Source organism: Pan paniscus, chromosome 13 (genome assembly GCF_029289425.2).
Source record: "Pan paniscus chromosome 13, NHGRI_mPanPan1-v2.0_pri, whole genome shotgun sequence".
Lineage (NCBI taxonomy): Eukaryota > Metazoa > Chordata > Mammalia > Primates > Hominidae > Pan > Pan paniscus.
In genome coordinates this window covers 72,571,298-72,585,585 of record NC_073262.2, presented here as the reverse complement: position 1 = coordinate 72,585,585, position 14,288 = coordinate 72,571,298, and the positions used below count along the sequence as shown (strand labels likewise).

General features: G+C 37.5%; 1 protein-coding gene across 3 annotated transcripts in view; it reads right to left on the bottom strand.

Moving 5' to 3' along the window:
* Nucleotides 1-14,288, bottom strand: part of UBR3 (ubiquitin protein ligase E3 component n-recognin 3) — a 268,208-nt gene that overhangs the window by 171,014 nt on the left and 82,906 nt on the right. For all 3 annotated transcript variants that reach the window (XM_034954464.3, XM_034954467.3, XM_034954465.3), the window contains exons 11-13: nucleotides 10,591-10,677; nucleotides 733-798; nucleotides 554-643 (exon numbers count right to left, since the gene is read on the bottom strand). In XM_034954464.3, coding sequence (XP_034810355.2) covers nucleotides 554-643; nucleotides 733-798; nucleotides 10,591-10,677 — 243 coding nt within the window. The remainder of the gene's footprint in view (nucleotides 1-553; nucleotides 644-732; nucleotides 799-10,590; nucleotides 10,678-14,288) is intronic.

Below are 14,288 nucleotides of genomic sequence, written 5' to 3'. Positions count from 1 at the left end.
TAACACCCAGAGTTCAAGTTCAATATTATAATAATTAACAAATCTAAAATTGCCAGGAAAAACAAATTGAAGTGCAAGTCCCTCTAATGTATATAAAAAGGGGGCCTGTCAAATTACATTGCTGGTATTAAAAGAAATCACAGTGCTTATATAAGCTAATTCTTCTCTCTTCTTTCTCCTCTCACTATACAGATAGGGAAACTGAGAATCAAGGAGGTGAATTACCTTAAACCTTGCGGAAAATAAAACAGTGGTAGCACCAAGGCTAGAATCTTTTGGATCTCCTGACTCCCAAAACAGTGCTATATAGTATGTTAAATACCACCCCATAAGCAAATATCATGAAAAGAATTCCTGGAAAAAGTAAAACTAAAAAGTAAATCTCATAAAATGAAAAATACCTAAACATAATCTAGCAAAAATACAATAACAACTTTTTTAAAAAAGTTTTCAAACATCTCAGCTATAATAACAATGAAAGGCATATAAATAAAGGAAGAATCACTTAAACAAGGAATCCACTTCAAAACTTTTTAAATGCCTGAATACATACTTGAATTTGGAGTGGGTGAATCATTAGTTTCATTAACATTTCCTGATCTGGTAAAACAGAATCCAAATCTAGTTCTTGACATTTCACAGCCTAAAAATTACAATAAAAAAGTTACTAATTCAATTCTTATTTCTGAAAATTAAAAAAAAAAGAACTGAATTGTTTAATGACAGTCTTACCTTACTCAAAAACATAGCATAGTAACGATGTAGTGGCAGATGAAAAGTGACTTGGTTAGGTGCTGGCTGGAATAAACAAACAAAATGCACAAGTCAAAGACTATTTTATAGAAATTTTAAGATGGTTGTAAAATGTTTAAACCATACTCTCACCTGGATTTATTCCTATACTTTTAGTTCAAAACTTAACATTTTAGAAGATGCAGATTCTAAAATCACTATAGATAAAATTTTTCCATTTTAAACACTTAAGTGTAAGTTTCTTGAAGGCAGAAATTGTATTCTACTCAACTTTGAATCCTCTGAAGCATCCAGTACAGATTAATATTTCCTAAATTCAATTCAGCTAAAGCAAATAATTATTATTAAAACAAGGGATGGAATGGATTTCCAGCTACAGTAGACCATTTGGGACTCTTCAAACGCATGTATACCAAACATCATGACAGTAATAAGAATAACAGTCACATATAACATTCATTGAACACTTCCTATGTGCCAGTCACCATGCTAAGCACTTTATTCACATTACCACATTTAATCCTCAGAAGAATGCTATGGGGTAGGAGCTACTAATATTCTCATTCTACAAGTAGCAAAATTCAAACTTAGAAAACTTAAGTAACTTCCTAAAGTTCAAAAGTAGTGAACTGGGGAGCTCATCTGGACTCCACTGTCATATTCAAAACGGTAAGAAGACTCTGACCACATCCCTAAACAGAGGTATAAATGCAGGGCATCGTTAGATTCCTTCACCAGTTAGATAAGATGCTTCCAATCAGTACCAAACACACCAGCCTCCATAACAAAACTTCATAAAAAATATGTGAATGACCTTAGGCATTCCTGTAAATATTACAAAAACTGTATTTTAAATCTGTGAATCCCATGGATCACAAAATCACTACAGGGCAAAAATACACCACAGCTGTCCTTCTTAAACAAATGAGTTAAAAACTGAAAAGGTATTGTTTGTTTTTAATGCTTTTTAAGTTCTTATTAAATATTCTCTTGTTAAAAATGTTTATCCCGGACATTCAGATAATTATGCTAATGTATATAATTTACATTATAGAGGTTATAAGGAGTCTAAATATGTCACCATCCCTGAAATAATTATTTTTTTCAAAACCAGTAAGATAATAATATCCTCTTCAATATGTAAAGGCTATAAAAATTTGTTCTAATAAATAAAAGTTTGCCCTCCATAAAAAGAAAGGAAAGTCTTACAATGTTCTGTAACGTGAATAAACCTTCGGGATATTATGCTAAGTAAAATAAGCCAGTCACAAAAAGACAGTAACTATATGATTCCACCTATATGAGGTTCTTAGAGCAGCCAAATTCGTAGAGATACAAAGTAGAATGGTGGTTGCCAGAAGCTGGGGGAAGAGGAAATGGGGAGTAGCTATTTAATGAGTATAGTTTCAATTTTATGAGATAAAAAAGTTATGGAGATTGGCTGCACGACAATACAAATACACATAACGCTACTGAACTATACACTTAAAAATGATTAAGATAGTGAATTTTATGTTTTCTGTGTATTTTACCACAATTAAAAATAAAATTTTAAAAAGTTTGCCCTCCATTACCATAATCACCTTAGTAACATATTCTACACTAACTAGCTAAGTCAGAATCTCCCTCAATTTCCTTTGAGGCACTAAGCACAGTGGATAAGTGCAGACTCTTTTTTTTTTTTTTTTTTTTTTTTTAAATAGACAGGGTCTCACTCTGTGGCCCAGGGTGGAGTATGGTGGCACGATCACAGTTCGCTGCAACCTCCGCCTCCCGGGCTCAAGTCATCCTCCCTCCTCGGCCCCCTGAGCAGCTGGGACTACAGACACACACCACCATGCCTGGCTAATTTCTGTTTTTGGTAGAGACAGGGTTTTTGCCATGTTGCCCAGACTGCTCTCGAACTCCTGGGCTCATGCAATCTGCCCGCCTCAGCCTCCCAAAGGACTGGAATTATAGACGTGAACCACCAGGCCCAGCCTAGGTGCAGACCCTTTTTTTGAGTCTCGCACTGTCCCCCAGACTGGAGTACAGTGGCGCGATCTCAGCTCACTGCAACCTCTGTCTCCCGGGTTCAAGCAATTCTCCTGCCTCAGCCTCCTGAGTAGCTGGGACTACAGGCATGTACTACCACACTGGCTAATTTTTGTATTTTTAGTAGAGACAGGGTTTCACCATGTTGCCCAGGCTGGTCTCAAACACCTGACCTCAAGTGATCCACCTGCCTTGGCCTCCCAAAGTGCTGGGACCAAAGGCGTGAACCACTGTGCCTGCTTCCTAAGTGCAGAATCCTGGTTCTACCACCTAGCTGTAAAACTATGGGCAAGTTACCTCTCTGTGCCTAAGTTGTCTGATCCTTAAAGTAGGAATAATAAAGAGTTTAGTAGCTGCGAGAAATAAGTAAAACAGCACAGTACCCAGTACATATTGCTATTAACTAGTAAGCCATGGACCCTATTTTATCTTTCAGGGCTTTAGCATATCCTATATTCACATTCTCCATAATGTTAAAGTCCATATTCCTTCCTTGTCTAATGTCACAGACTGGCTACTTGATAAGCACTTCTTCTATTCCTATATATACTGATAGTCCTTGGATTCCATTCTTCACTCTATAGTCTTCTATGTGAATTTATCCAGATTCACAGCTTCAGCTGCTAACTCTACCCAGATGATTCCCAAATCTCAGTGGAAATCTCACTCCTGAACTCCAAATCTTACATTCAGGTGTCTACTGAACAGCAATACTTAATATTCCATAGGACCACAAATACAGCGTGTCCAAACCAAACTCAGTATCTTTGCCATAAAACTCAATCCTCCTCAATATTTCTTCTCCAGATTCCCAGTAATTTAAATATGAAATGTAGACTTCCTCCTTCTCACAAGCCTCCTATATTTGATGAGGTATCAAATTATGTTTACTTATTTTTTAAGTATCTCTTAAATCCACTTTCTTCTTTCTGTCTACACTGCACCTAACTAACCTTAGCTCAGGCCCTCAACACTTAGTGCCTAGATTTTAGTGATAACCCCTACTTCTACCATTATCCTGCATAAAACACCTTTTGTGGTGTCTGCCTAGCTCACAACCTTCCCATCTTCTCAGAATGTGTCTCCCTCTCCCACTCTCTGCCACCTCAACCACACACAGAGATTGGGGCCTGACAGTCAAGTTTATAGTAGCCATACTTGACTGGAGGCAGGGCAGGGGACATCTACCCCCGCTTGAGCAATGACTTTCTCTCTTAAAAAATTTGAACTGGGATTCAGAGACATTCACAGACAATCTGGTAGTATGCCTGAAATGGTAACATTAGGCAACTATAAAAAGGCAGTATTTCACCACATAGGCAAAGCACAGGAAGGGAAGAAAAAATGAGGCACATACACTCAGGGCAAAGCAAAGGCAGGCGACAGGAGTTCCTATTCAGATTTCCAGTCCATCCCTGAGGTCCAGGTGCCCTAACCCTGAGACACCCCTATGTATTCATAATAAATTACTGCTTTTACTTTTTTTATTATTATACTTTAAGTTTTAGGGTACATGTGCACAATGTGCAGGTTTCTTACATATGTATACATGTGCCATGTTGGTGTGCTGCACCCATTAACTCTTCATTTAACATTAGGTATATCTCCTAATGCTGTCCCTCTCCCCTCCCTCCACCCCACAACAGGCCCTGGTGTGTGATGTTCCCCTTCCTGTGTCTGTGTGTTCTCATTGTTCAATTCCCACCTATGAGTGAGAACATGCGGTGTTTGGTTTTTTGTCCTTGCAATAGTTTGCTGAGAATGATGGTTTCTAGCTTCATCCATGTCCCTACAAAGGACATGAACTCATCATTTTTTATGGCTGGAATACACACATATTCCATGGCGTATATGTGCCACGTTTTCTTAATCCAGTCTATCATTGTTGGACATTTGGGTTGGTTCCAAGTCTTTGCTATTGTGAATAGTGCCGCTATAAACATACGTGTGCATGTGTCTTTATAGCAGCATGATTTATAACCCTTTGGGTATATACCCAGTCATGGGATGGCTGGGTCAAATGGTATTTCTAGTTCTAGATCCCTGAGGAATCGCCACACTGACTTCCACAATGGTTGAACTAGTTTACAGTCCCACCAACAGTGTAAAAGTGTTCCTATTTCTCCATATCCTCTCCAGCACCTGTTGTTTCCTGACTTTTTAATGACTGCCATTCTAACTGGTGTGAGATGGTATCTAATTGTGGTTTTGATTTGCATTTCTCTGATGGCCAGTGATGATGAGCATTTTTTCATGTGTCTTTTGGCTGCATAAATGTCTTCTTTTGAGAAGTGTCTGTTCATATCCTTTGCCCACTTTTTGATGGGGTTGTTTGCTTTTTTATTGTAAGTTTGTTTAAGTTCATTGTAGATTCTGGATGAACCTTTGTCAGATGAGTAGACTGCAAAAATTTTCTCCCATTCTGTAGGTTGCCTGTTCACTCTGATCGTAGTTTCTTTTGCTGTCCAGAAGCTCTTTAGTTTAATTAGATCCCATTTGTCAATTTTGGCTTTTGTTGCCATTGCTTTTGGTGTTTTAGACATGAAATTACTGCTTCTTTAACTCAGGCTGCTTTAAATTATTTTTTCCCCTTGCATTAAAAGAACCTTGACTAACATATCTCCTATTACCCTCTATATGCTGCCAGAAGGTAGTCTTACTTAAACATTAATTTAACCTTGAACTTCTTCCACTCACAATCTTTTAATGACTCCCTATGGTTTTAGCCTCCTGATAACCTTCCAATTCCTAAGAAGAAAGCGCTTACCTCTCCAGCCTCATCTTCTGTCACATAAATTCATGAACCATACGTAGTATCCCTAACTTACTAGGCTTCTGTGCCTTTGTATACACTATTCCCCCTGCCGCAAATGCTATATATCCCTTCTCCCACTGGATTACTGTATCTTTAAGACTTTGCTCAGTTGACACTTCTACTAAGAAGCTTTTCTTGGGTTCTTCAGGCTAAATCAGGTGCTCCCTTTTATGGTCCCACATAGCACCTGGTCACAACTTTACAGAAGCACAGGAATCAAACTAACCATATACTTGTTTTCCACTTCCTTAAGTCAGGGACTGTTTTATCACTGTATCCCCTATGTTTACAACATAGTAAACATTCAATAAATATTTGCTGGATGAATGCACGTTCTACTTTCCTCTTACCAGAGGACTCTAGCCAAACCCACCCTGCTACAAACTCACAATTGTTGCCCTACAAGATATTCATGTTTTTAAGAACTCTTAAATGGCCTCTCTTATAGGAAAATGTATTCCATCCCCTGTTTCTATATGACTGTTTGATCTGGCTTACTTCAGTTCAAAACATATTATTGGCCAGGCACAATGGCTCACACCTGTAATCTCAACACTTTGGGAGGCCAAGGCAGGAGAATCACCTGAGCCCAAGTGTTCAAGACCAGCCTGGGCAAGATGGCGAGACCCTGTCTTTAAAAAAAAAAAAAAATTATTTGCTTGATTTGTACGAGATTACCATAATAACTTCTGACATCCACCCACAAGGATGGAAGAAGAACTAATGTTTATCACACATGTAATATGTGCCTCTTAGTCAATCCTCACTGGTTAATATTATCACCTTCAATAGATGAGGAAATGGGCTCAGCAGTGTTAAAAAAAAAAAAAGTAAAAATATATTAACAATTAAACTTAAAAAAATCTGTCCAAGTCCACATAGCTAGTTGAATTATGGCAGAGCCACAATTTACACTCAGATCTGCCTACGTTAAAGCTCTTTCCACTGCCAACAACCAATACAGTTAAAACATTACCAGACAAGGAGTTCCAAAATGAGGACTGTGAACCCAGAAGTACCATAACTTGCTACATAACAATAGGCAAGTCATTTAATATCTCTGCATCTCCACTTCCCAATGACAAAAAAAGGAGGAATAATAAAACCTTTAAGCACCATATAAAAACATGACATGGACCCAGCACAGTGGCTCGTGCCTGTCATCCCAGAACTTTGGGAGGCCAAGGTGGGTGGATCACCTGAGGTCAAAAGTTCGAGACCAGCCTGGCTGACATGGTGAAACCCCATCTCTACTAAAAATACAAAAATTAGCTGGGTGTGGTGGCACACGCCTGTAGTCCCAGTTACTCAGGAGACTGAGGCAGGAGAATCGCTTGAACCCAGGAGGTGGAGATTGCAGTGAGCCGAGATTGTGTCATTGCACCCCAGCCTGGGCAACAAGAGCAAAACTCCATCTCGAAAAAAATAATAAATAAATAAATAACATATTATTTGATTCTTTAAGTTCTATACTTAATTTCTCTTAAGAATCCATTTAAATTTTTGATAACATTCAATATCTTCCTAAAAATATTTCTGTGTGAAAAACAGATACACTATTTCCTAGAGTTCAGCTGCTCTGTATGTCATACATGATTCTAACTGTCCTTCACTACACTCATGATTCCAAGCATGATTAATTTAAATATCATTTTCTTGTGTATAATTTTTTCCCAGTTCAATCTTACTGTTGTCTTACTGATGCTACTATTTCAACAATAATTCCTGAAGTTTCAAATACCAAAGAAAACTGGATTGAGAAAAGCTTCAGTTAAAGCTCCAGCTGAGGGACTGACCCTGGACAGGGTGAAGAAGGAGGGAAGCAGGTTGGAAGTGGGATGGTGCTCCGTGAAGGCTGGACAATGTTCTCTCTGAAGACTGACTCATTACCATTTACATAAACAAAATTTAAGCCTAAAGACCAACAATTAGACAAGGCAAAGAATCAAGGTGAGTTGGTCAGGGCAGAATCAAAATCCAAATGTACAAAATCTAGGTTGAAGGCTAAGAGCTGACACAAATGTTGGGGGAGGGGTAATGAGGGGTAAAGAAAAATTAATTCAGGGCAGGAGGGATTAGAATTAAAGATAACAAAGGGTTCTTCCCTTCCTAAACCACTCCTAAAGCCACTGGGAGGTAAAGAGAGGGAGCAGGGTAAAAATAAGCATCTAAAGGTTAGGAAGCTGAGAGGGAAGTCAGAGCTCAGACTGAGGAAGGCAACTGCTGGGGTAATTGAGAGGTTGAGATGTTGGGGGTTGCTCAGGCATAGGGGGTGTGGCCTAGCATAGGGCATCAGATGTGGACAGAGTCAGAGGGGACCCACACAGCAGGGCAGACCAGTGTAGAGCATCAGAGCCAATCTGGGTGAGGAGGGCCTCCAAATGGGGACTGACCTGGCATGGGGAATCAAAGCCTGACTGAGGTAAGGAGAGCAACAATACAGGGGGCCAGCCTGGAATAGGGAATCAAAATCCAAGCTGGGTAAGGAGATTATCCACATGTGCAAAGAGCAGGAGGCATCAGAGCCAAGGCAGAATGAGGAGGGCATCCAAAAAGAGGAAGAGCCTGGTGCGGGAGTTTCAAGCACTAAGAGGGTGAACAGGGCTTCTCCACAGAAGGGCAGTCCAAAGTGGGGGTCAGAGCCCAGGCAGGATGAGGAGGGTGTCCACGTGTGGGAAAAGGGGGAATAGGATGAGGACTCAGAGTCAAAGCAGGGAAAAGAGGGCATCCATGCAGGGGAAAGAGAGGCAACTGAGATGAGAGTTGCTTCTCATATTTATATATGAGATTGGTCATACATAAATATGTATTTATAGATAAGTAAATATATTAAAGATAATGGAAGCCAGGTTTCCCACTGTTGAAGAAAACTAGAATAAGTCCTACAGTGTTAAACTGGAATTAAAAATATCAGTTTGAACTCACAGCTTTCACTATAGACAGAAAAATATAGATGCAAATATGTATATGTACTTATGTACATATACTCCTCTGTTCACTGTGAAGTCCTGGGAGCAGTGACACCCCAATAGCAATGAGCACAAGCAGCACCTAGATTTTTCTAAATAGTGTTCCACACTAAAAGTAACCAGGGATCCATAAAGAAATGATTGATTCCAGAAATGGGTGGGGAAACTATGAGTCTGAAACATCCTGATGGGCCAGAAAACATGGAAGTTCTCAAAAAATGATGGGACAAGCAGAAACTAAGCTTAAAGGGGCTCTCATTGGCCAAATCTGAAATAATCTGAGCATCAAATAGTAACAGCAATAGCTTATAACCCATTGAATAAAATAGAAACTATGAATCTCTAGAGACAAAAATAAATGAATGAATTGAAAACTGGATCACAAAATACTTTATTAATTAAATGAGAAAAAGGGTAATTTTATGATGAAGGAGTCTAGCAGGTATCACCCTAATCAAGTGATCAAAGGGAACATCATTAGTAAAGAACACAAATCACAAACTACCAGATAGGATGCGATGAAAAGACTACATCACTTCCGTAATATTCCTGAAAAAGATACATAATCTGAATCTAATCATGAAACAAACCCAAATTGAGAGGCATTCTTCAAAATGTCACTGTCATGGCCAGGAGCAGTGGCTCACACTGGTAATCCCAGCACTTTGGGAGGCTGAGGCGGGTGAATCACCTGAGGTCAGGAGTTCCAGGCCAGCCTGGCCAACATGGTGAAACTCCGTCCCTACTAAAAATACAAAAAAATCAGCTGGGTGCGGTGGCACATACCTGTAATCCCAGCTACTCGGGAGGCTGAGACAGGAGAATTGTTTGAACCTGGGAGGCAGAGGTTGCAGTGAGCCAAGATCGTGCCACTGCATTCCAGCCTGGGGAACAGAGTGAGACTTTGTCTCAAAAAAAACAAAAAGTCACTGTCCTAAAATGCAAAGAAAGACTGGGAAAATGTCCCAGAAGGAGATTAGAGACATGATAACAAAATACAATTCTGAACCAGATCCTTTTTCTATAAAAGGTATCATGGGACAACTGGTAAAACATGAATGAGTTATAAGAATTAAATGTTAATAATATATTAATGATTTTTATAGTTGCATTCTGGCTATATAAGAAAATATCCTTGTTTGTAGGAAACACTGAAATGCATGGGGGTAGTGAGGCATCAAGTCAACAACTGAACTCTCAAATCGTTCAAGAATAGAAAGTTCTTTGTCCACTCAACTTTTCAATAAATTTGTGATTGTGTCAAAAATTTTCTAAACAGAAAGGAAAACACATACACACACACACACACACACACACACACACACACACACAAGAGATAAAATTTGCCTGCCCTCCACATATACACACAAACACACAGCAATGGTTCTGTGTGCCCAGGGTTCAGAAATCAGATAAAGTGGGGGTGAGCTGTCTGAAACATGGTCTTTCTTTTGCATATGGCATATTCTGACCCTACTTCATAGGAGGAATAAAAGGAGCTTCTGATGGTAAACTTGGCCAATGAATAAAAGCAATTACTTGTTCAATTCATACATACCATGTCCTGTGCCAGCTCTTCTCATTATTAACACTAATCACCTTTGTTCAAGTCCATCTTTTCCTACTCTGACAAACAGAACACTGTCCAATTAATAGAGTTGTGTGATACCCTTTTCATTAATCTCCCCTATCCTATTCACATTTGCATTGTCACTTTTATATATTCAACTGAAACTATTTTTACCCTGAGAAATAATGAGACACATATACTTAATAATGGAAAAACAAATAATGCCACTCTTCTGTAGGAAATAAGCAGATATATTAGTGCGCTCCAGAATCTCCTAAATGTCAAAGAACTAAAGAACTAGTCTCCCCTTTAGATTTCTTTTTCAAAGCCTAATAATATGTTCATTACTTCCTTCCCTCGCCTATGAAAAAGTATTCATTATTTTCAACATTAAATGAAATCTAACACTTTTCTTAAATGTCTTTACATACATCAAAAAATATACATACCTCGTCTACGAAGTTAATAGCATCAAACCAGTCTTGAAGAGCTTCAAGGCAATATCTAACAACATTTCGGGTATATTCTTGAGTTTCCTAAAATAGTAAGTTATATATAATAAATTTATGATATATAAACATATATTTTCAACATTAAATTATATGTAATTATATGCATTGTGTATATATAAAATGGTAAAATGTATAGATTTTAAGATTATATTTGCCATTTCAAGAAACTCTCTCTCCCTTCATAAACAACCAGTGACAAATATGAAAATTAAGTAAGTCAATATGCTTCCTTTTTTACAATACATTTCTAAAAATGAATGAAAGCAGAAATAGATTTTAAATAGATTTAAATCAGACTCCATTTCAAGAGACACCGCCCCCAATTTATTATAAATTCCCTAATGTCATTGTTTAATGGGTACAGAGTTTCTTTGGGGCTGACGAAAAAGTACTGGACATGGATAGTAGCGACAGTTGTACAACTCTGTAAATGTACTTCAAGTCACTGAATTTTACAGCTAAAAATAGTTAGTGGTAAATGTTATATGTATTTTACACAATTAAAAAGAAAGGGCAGAGCATATATGGACTGTAAGTAACCTGTGAATACCTTGACTTACAACAGAATTTGGGAGAAGAAATGATGTGTGTACCACTTGAAATAAAAGTACTGTAAAAGACAACTACAATGTTTTGTGGTAAAACAGATCCACCAAAATAGGCGAGTTCTAAATTAAACAGAAATAGAAATAATGATAGGCTTGCTTACCAAAAACAAAAAAAAAAAACAAAAAACAAACAAACAAAAAAAACAGGCAAAGGATTTAAAAAGACATTTCTTCCAAGAAAATACGCAAATGACTAATAAGCACGTACAAAGATGCTCAACATCATAGGAAAATGCAAATCAAAGCCACAATGAGATACCACTTCACACCAACTAGAGAGGCCGTAATTTTAAAAACATAAAACAGAAAGTGTTAGGAAGGATGCAGAGAAATTGGAATCCTCATATATTGCTGATGAGACTGTAAAATGGTACAGCTGCTTGGAAAAATTGTTTGCAGCTGGGCACAGTGGCTCATGCCTATAATGGTAACACTTTGGGAGGCCAAGTCAGAAGGATCACCTGAGGCCAGAAGTTCAAGACTAGCTGGGACACAGCAAGTCTCTGTCTCTGCGAAAAAATTTTAAAATTAGTCAAGAGTGGTGGCGTGCATTTATAGTCCTATCTACTTGGGAGGGAGGCTGAGGTGGAAGGGCTGCTTGAGCCCAGGAGTTTAAGGATGCAATGAGCTATGATCCTGCTACTGCACTCCAGCATGGGCAACACAGTGAGGCCCTATCTCAAAAAGAAAAAAAAAAAGCTTGGCAGTTCTTTGGTAAGTTAAATATAGAGTTACCATAAGACCAAGCAATTCCATTCCTATGTATATTTCCAGAAAATTGAAAATATATGTTCACACAAAAAATGTATATAAACATTCACAGAAGTATTATTCATAGCAGCCAAAAAGTAGAATCAACCCAAATATCTATCAATTGATGAAAGGACAAATGAAATGTTGTATATCCATACAATGAAATATTAGCCAGACAAAGGAATGAAGTACTGATACATGCTACAACACAGCTGAACCTTGAAAACATTACATTGAGTGAAAGAAGTCAGGCACAAAAGGCCACATATTATAGGATTCCATTTATATGAAATGTCCAAACTAGGTAGATTTATAAAGGTTGAAAGTAGATTAGTGGTTTCCAAGAGATGAGGGGAGGTTGGAATTGGGAGGTATGCAATTTCTTTTGGGGGTGATGGAAATACTCTGGAATTAGATAGTGGTAGTAGTGGTAAACTTTGTGAATACACTATAAACCGCTGAATAGTATACACTTTAAAATGGTTAAATGGTGAATTTTATCTCCTTTTTTTAAGTTAAAAAAAGATATTTTGGGGCATCACATATAATGTGTAAGTGCAGAAAGCATCAAATCCACGAGTTAAACTCATCAGCTACCTATGTAAATTATATAAATATGCCTTTTTAAAACGCTGAAAGCCTCACATTCATTCTTGACTTCTCCTTCACCTTACTCATCTCCATGTCCTGTCAATTCTTGCTTGATATTATAATATAGCTTCATGCTTATTTCCATTGCCACAATCCAGACCGAAATCACTTACCTGGTCACCTTACTAACATTCTCATCCTGTTTTAATCTATGCTATATGAGATTTGTCTTTATAAAATAGTATTTGATACATTCTATTCCATACCTCTCATTGAAAACAAATTAATGGCACTTATAAGTTATCATAAATAATCTGTCACAACCAAACTAAAGTAGCAGGTAACTCACAGATAAATAAACTTTTAAAACCTAAAGTTCTCCTATTTCATCAAGCATTTGGGCAATGAGGTACCATTACATGCTCTTAGCGCAAGTGTAAACTGGTACCACCCTTCTGGAGAACAATTTGACAAGTAGGTACTAAGAGTCTTTAAAAAGGTGACAAGTCAATTCCATTCACAAATACAGCATATTTAATAATCATGTTCTGATTGTCTCTCTCCTATTTTCCCACTACTACCACCCCTCAACCCCCAAAAAAGTCAGTATGCATGCTAACTTACTAGTTTTATGACCTTGAGCAAATTACTTAAATTTTATGAGTCTCAGTTTCTCCACATGTAAAAATAAGCATAATACAACCTACTTCCCAGTACTGTTCTGAAGAGGCAAGTGAAATGATGTACATAAAATGCTCTGTATCATAGGTTAACACTATGTCTGACAAATAGTTAAGTGCTCTGAAGAGTCAAGACCACATTAATCTATCAAGTCTGTAGTAACCTATAGTTGCCACCAGATGAAGATGTTGCAGCTTATTTTTCTCCTCAGAAAGCAAGTATCAGTAAAATTCTAGAAACGTGTCATCCTCTTATCCAATCTTCATGTCATTAGTTAATCGAGCATTAAAAGTATGATGCTCTACTGACTGAGCTATCTGGGTAGTATTACTTTTTTTAACTAGCCCTTAATGTTTTCAAGAATCAAATAGCATTCAGTGCAATCATACAAAGACAGTAATTTATCAAGTGAAGTTTCCTTTTAAATTACTTAATCCTTAAGTTTTATATTTTACAGTAGAAAATTTAAACAGAGAAATAACATTTTTTCCTATAAATAACAGTGTTTCTTCTAGTTTATACTTCTAAACCCTGACAGCACTGCAGCTAAAAAGCTTTGGAAATTCTGGCTTTAAAAACAGTAACAGCAAAGTGATAAAGAGCATTGGTTTTTAAATTAGATAAATTTGCTTTCAAATTCAGCGTCTACTTATAGCTATGTGAACTTAAGTTATTTAACCTCTGAAAGAACAGAATGATGCCATGTACTTTATAGGAGATGCAATGAATGTTAGATAAGAATATATGAAAAGTGCCTAGAACAATGTCTCACATAGTGTAAGTGCTCACGAAGAGAATGTCTTATCTAGGAACCAGACGCTCCTATAACTGAGAAGTTACTCTCTCAGATACTGCCAGGACAACAGGAGCCTGTTTTCTCTCCGTTCTCTTTACTTCATAGATTAGGTGAATCATACTGCACTGTAATTCTAGCCTTGAAAGCTGAAATATGAACTACTGCCCGGAAATAATGATTTTTCATTATCAAAGAGATAAACATAA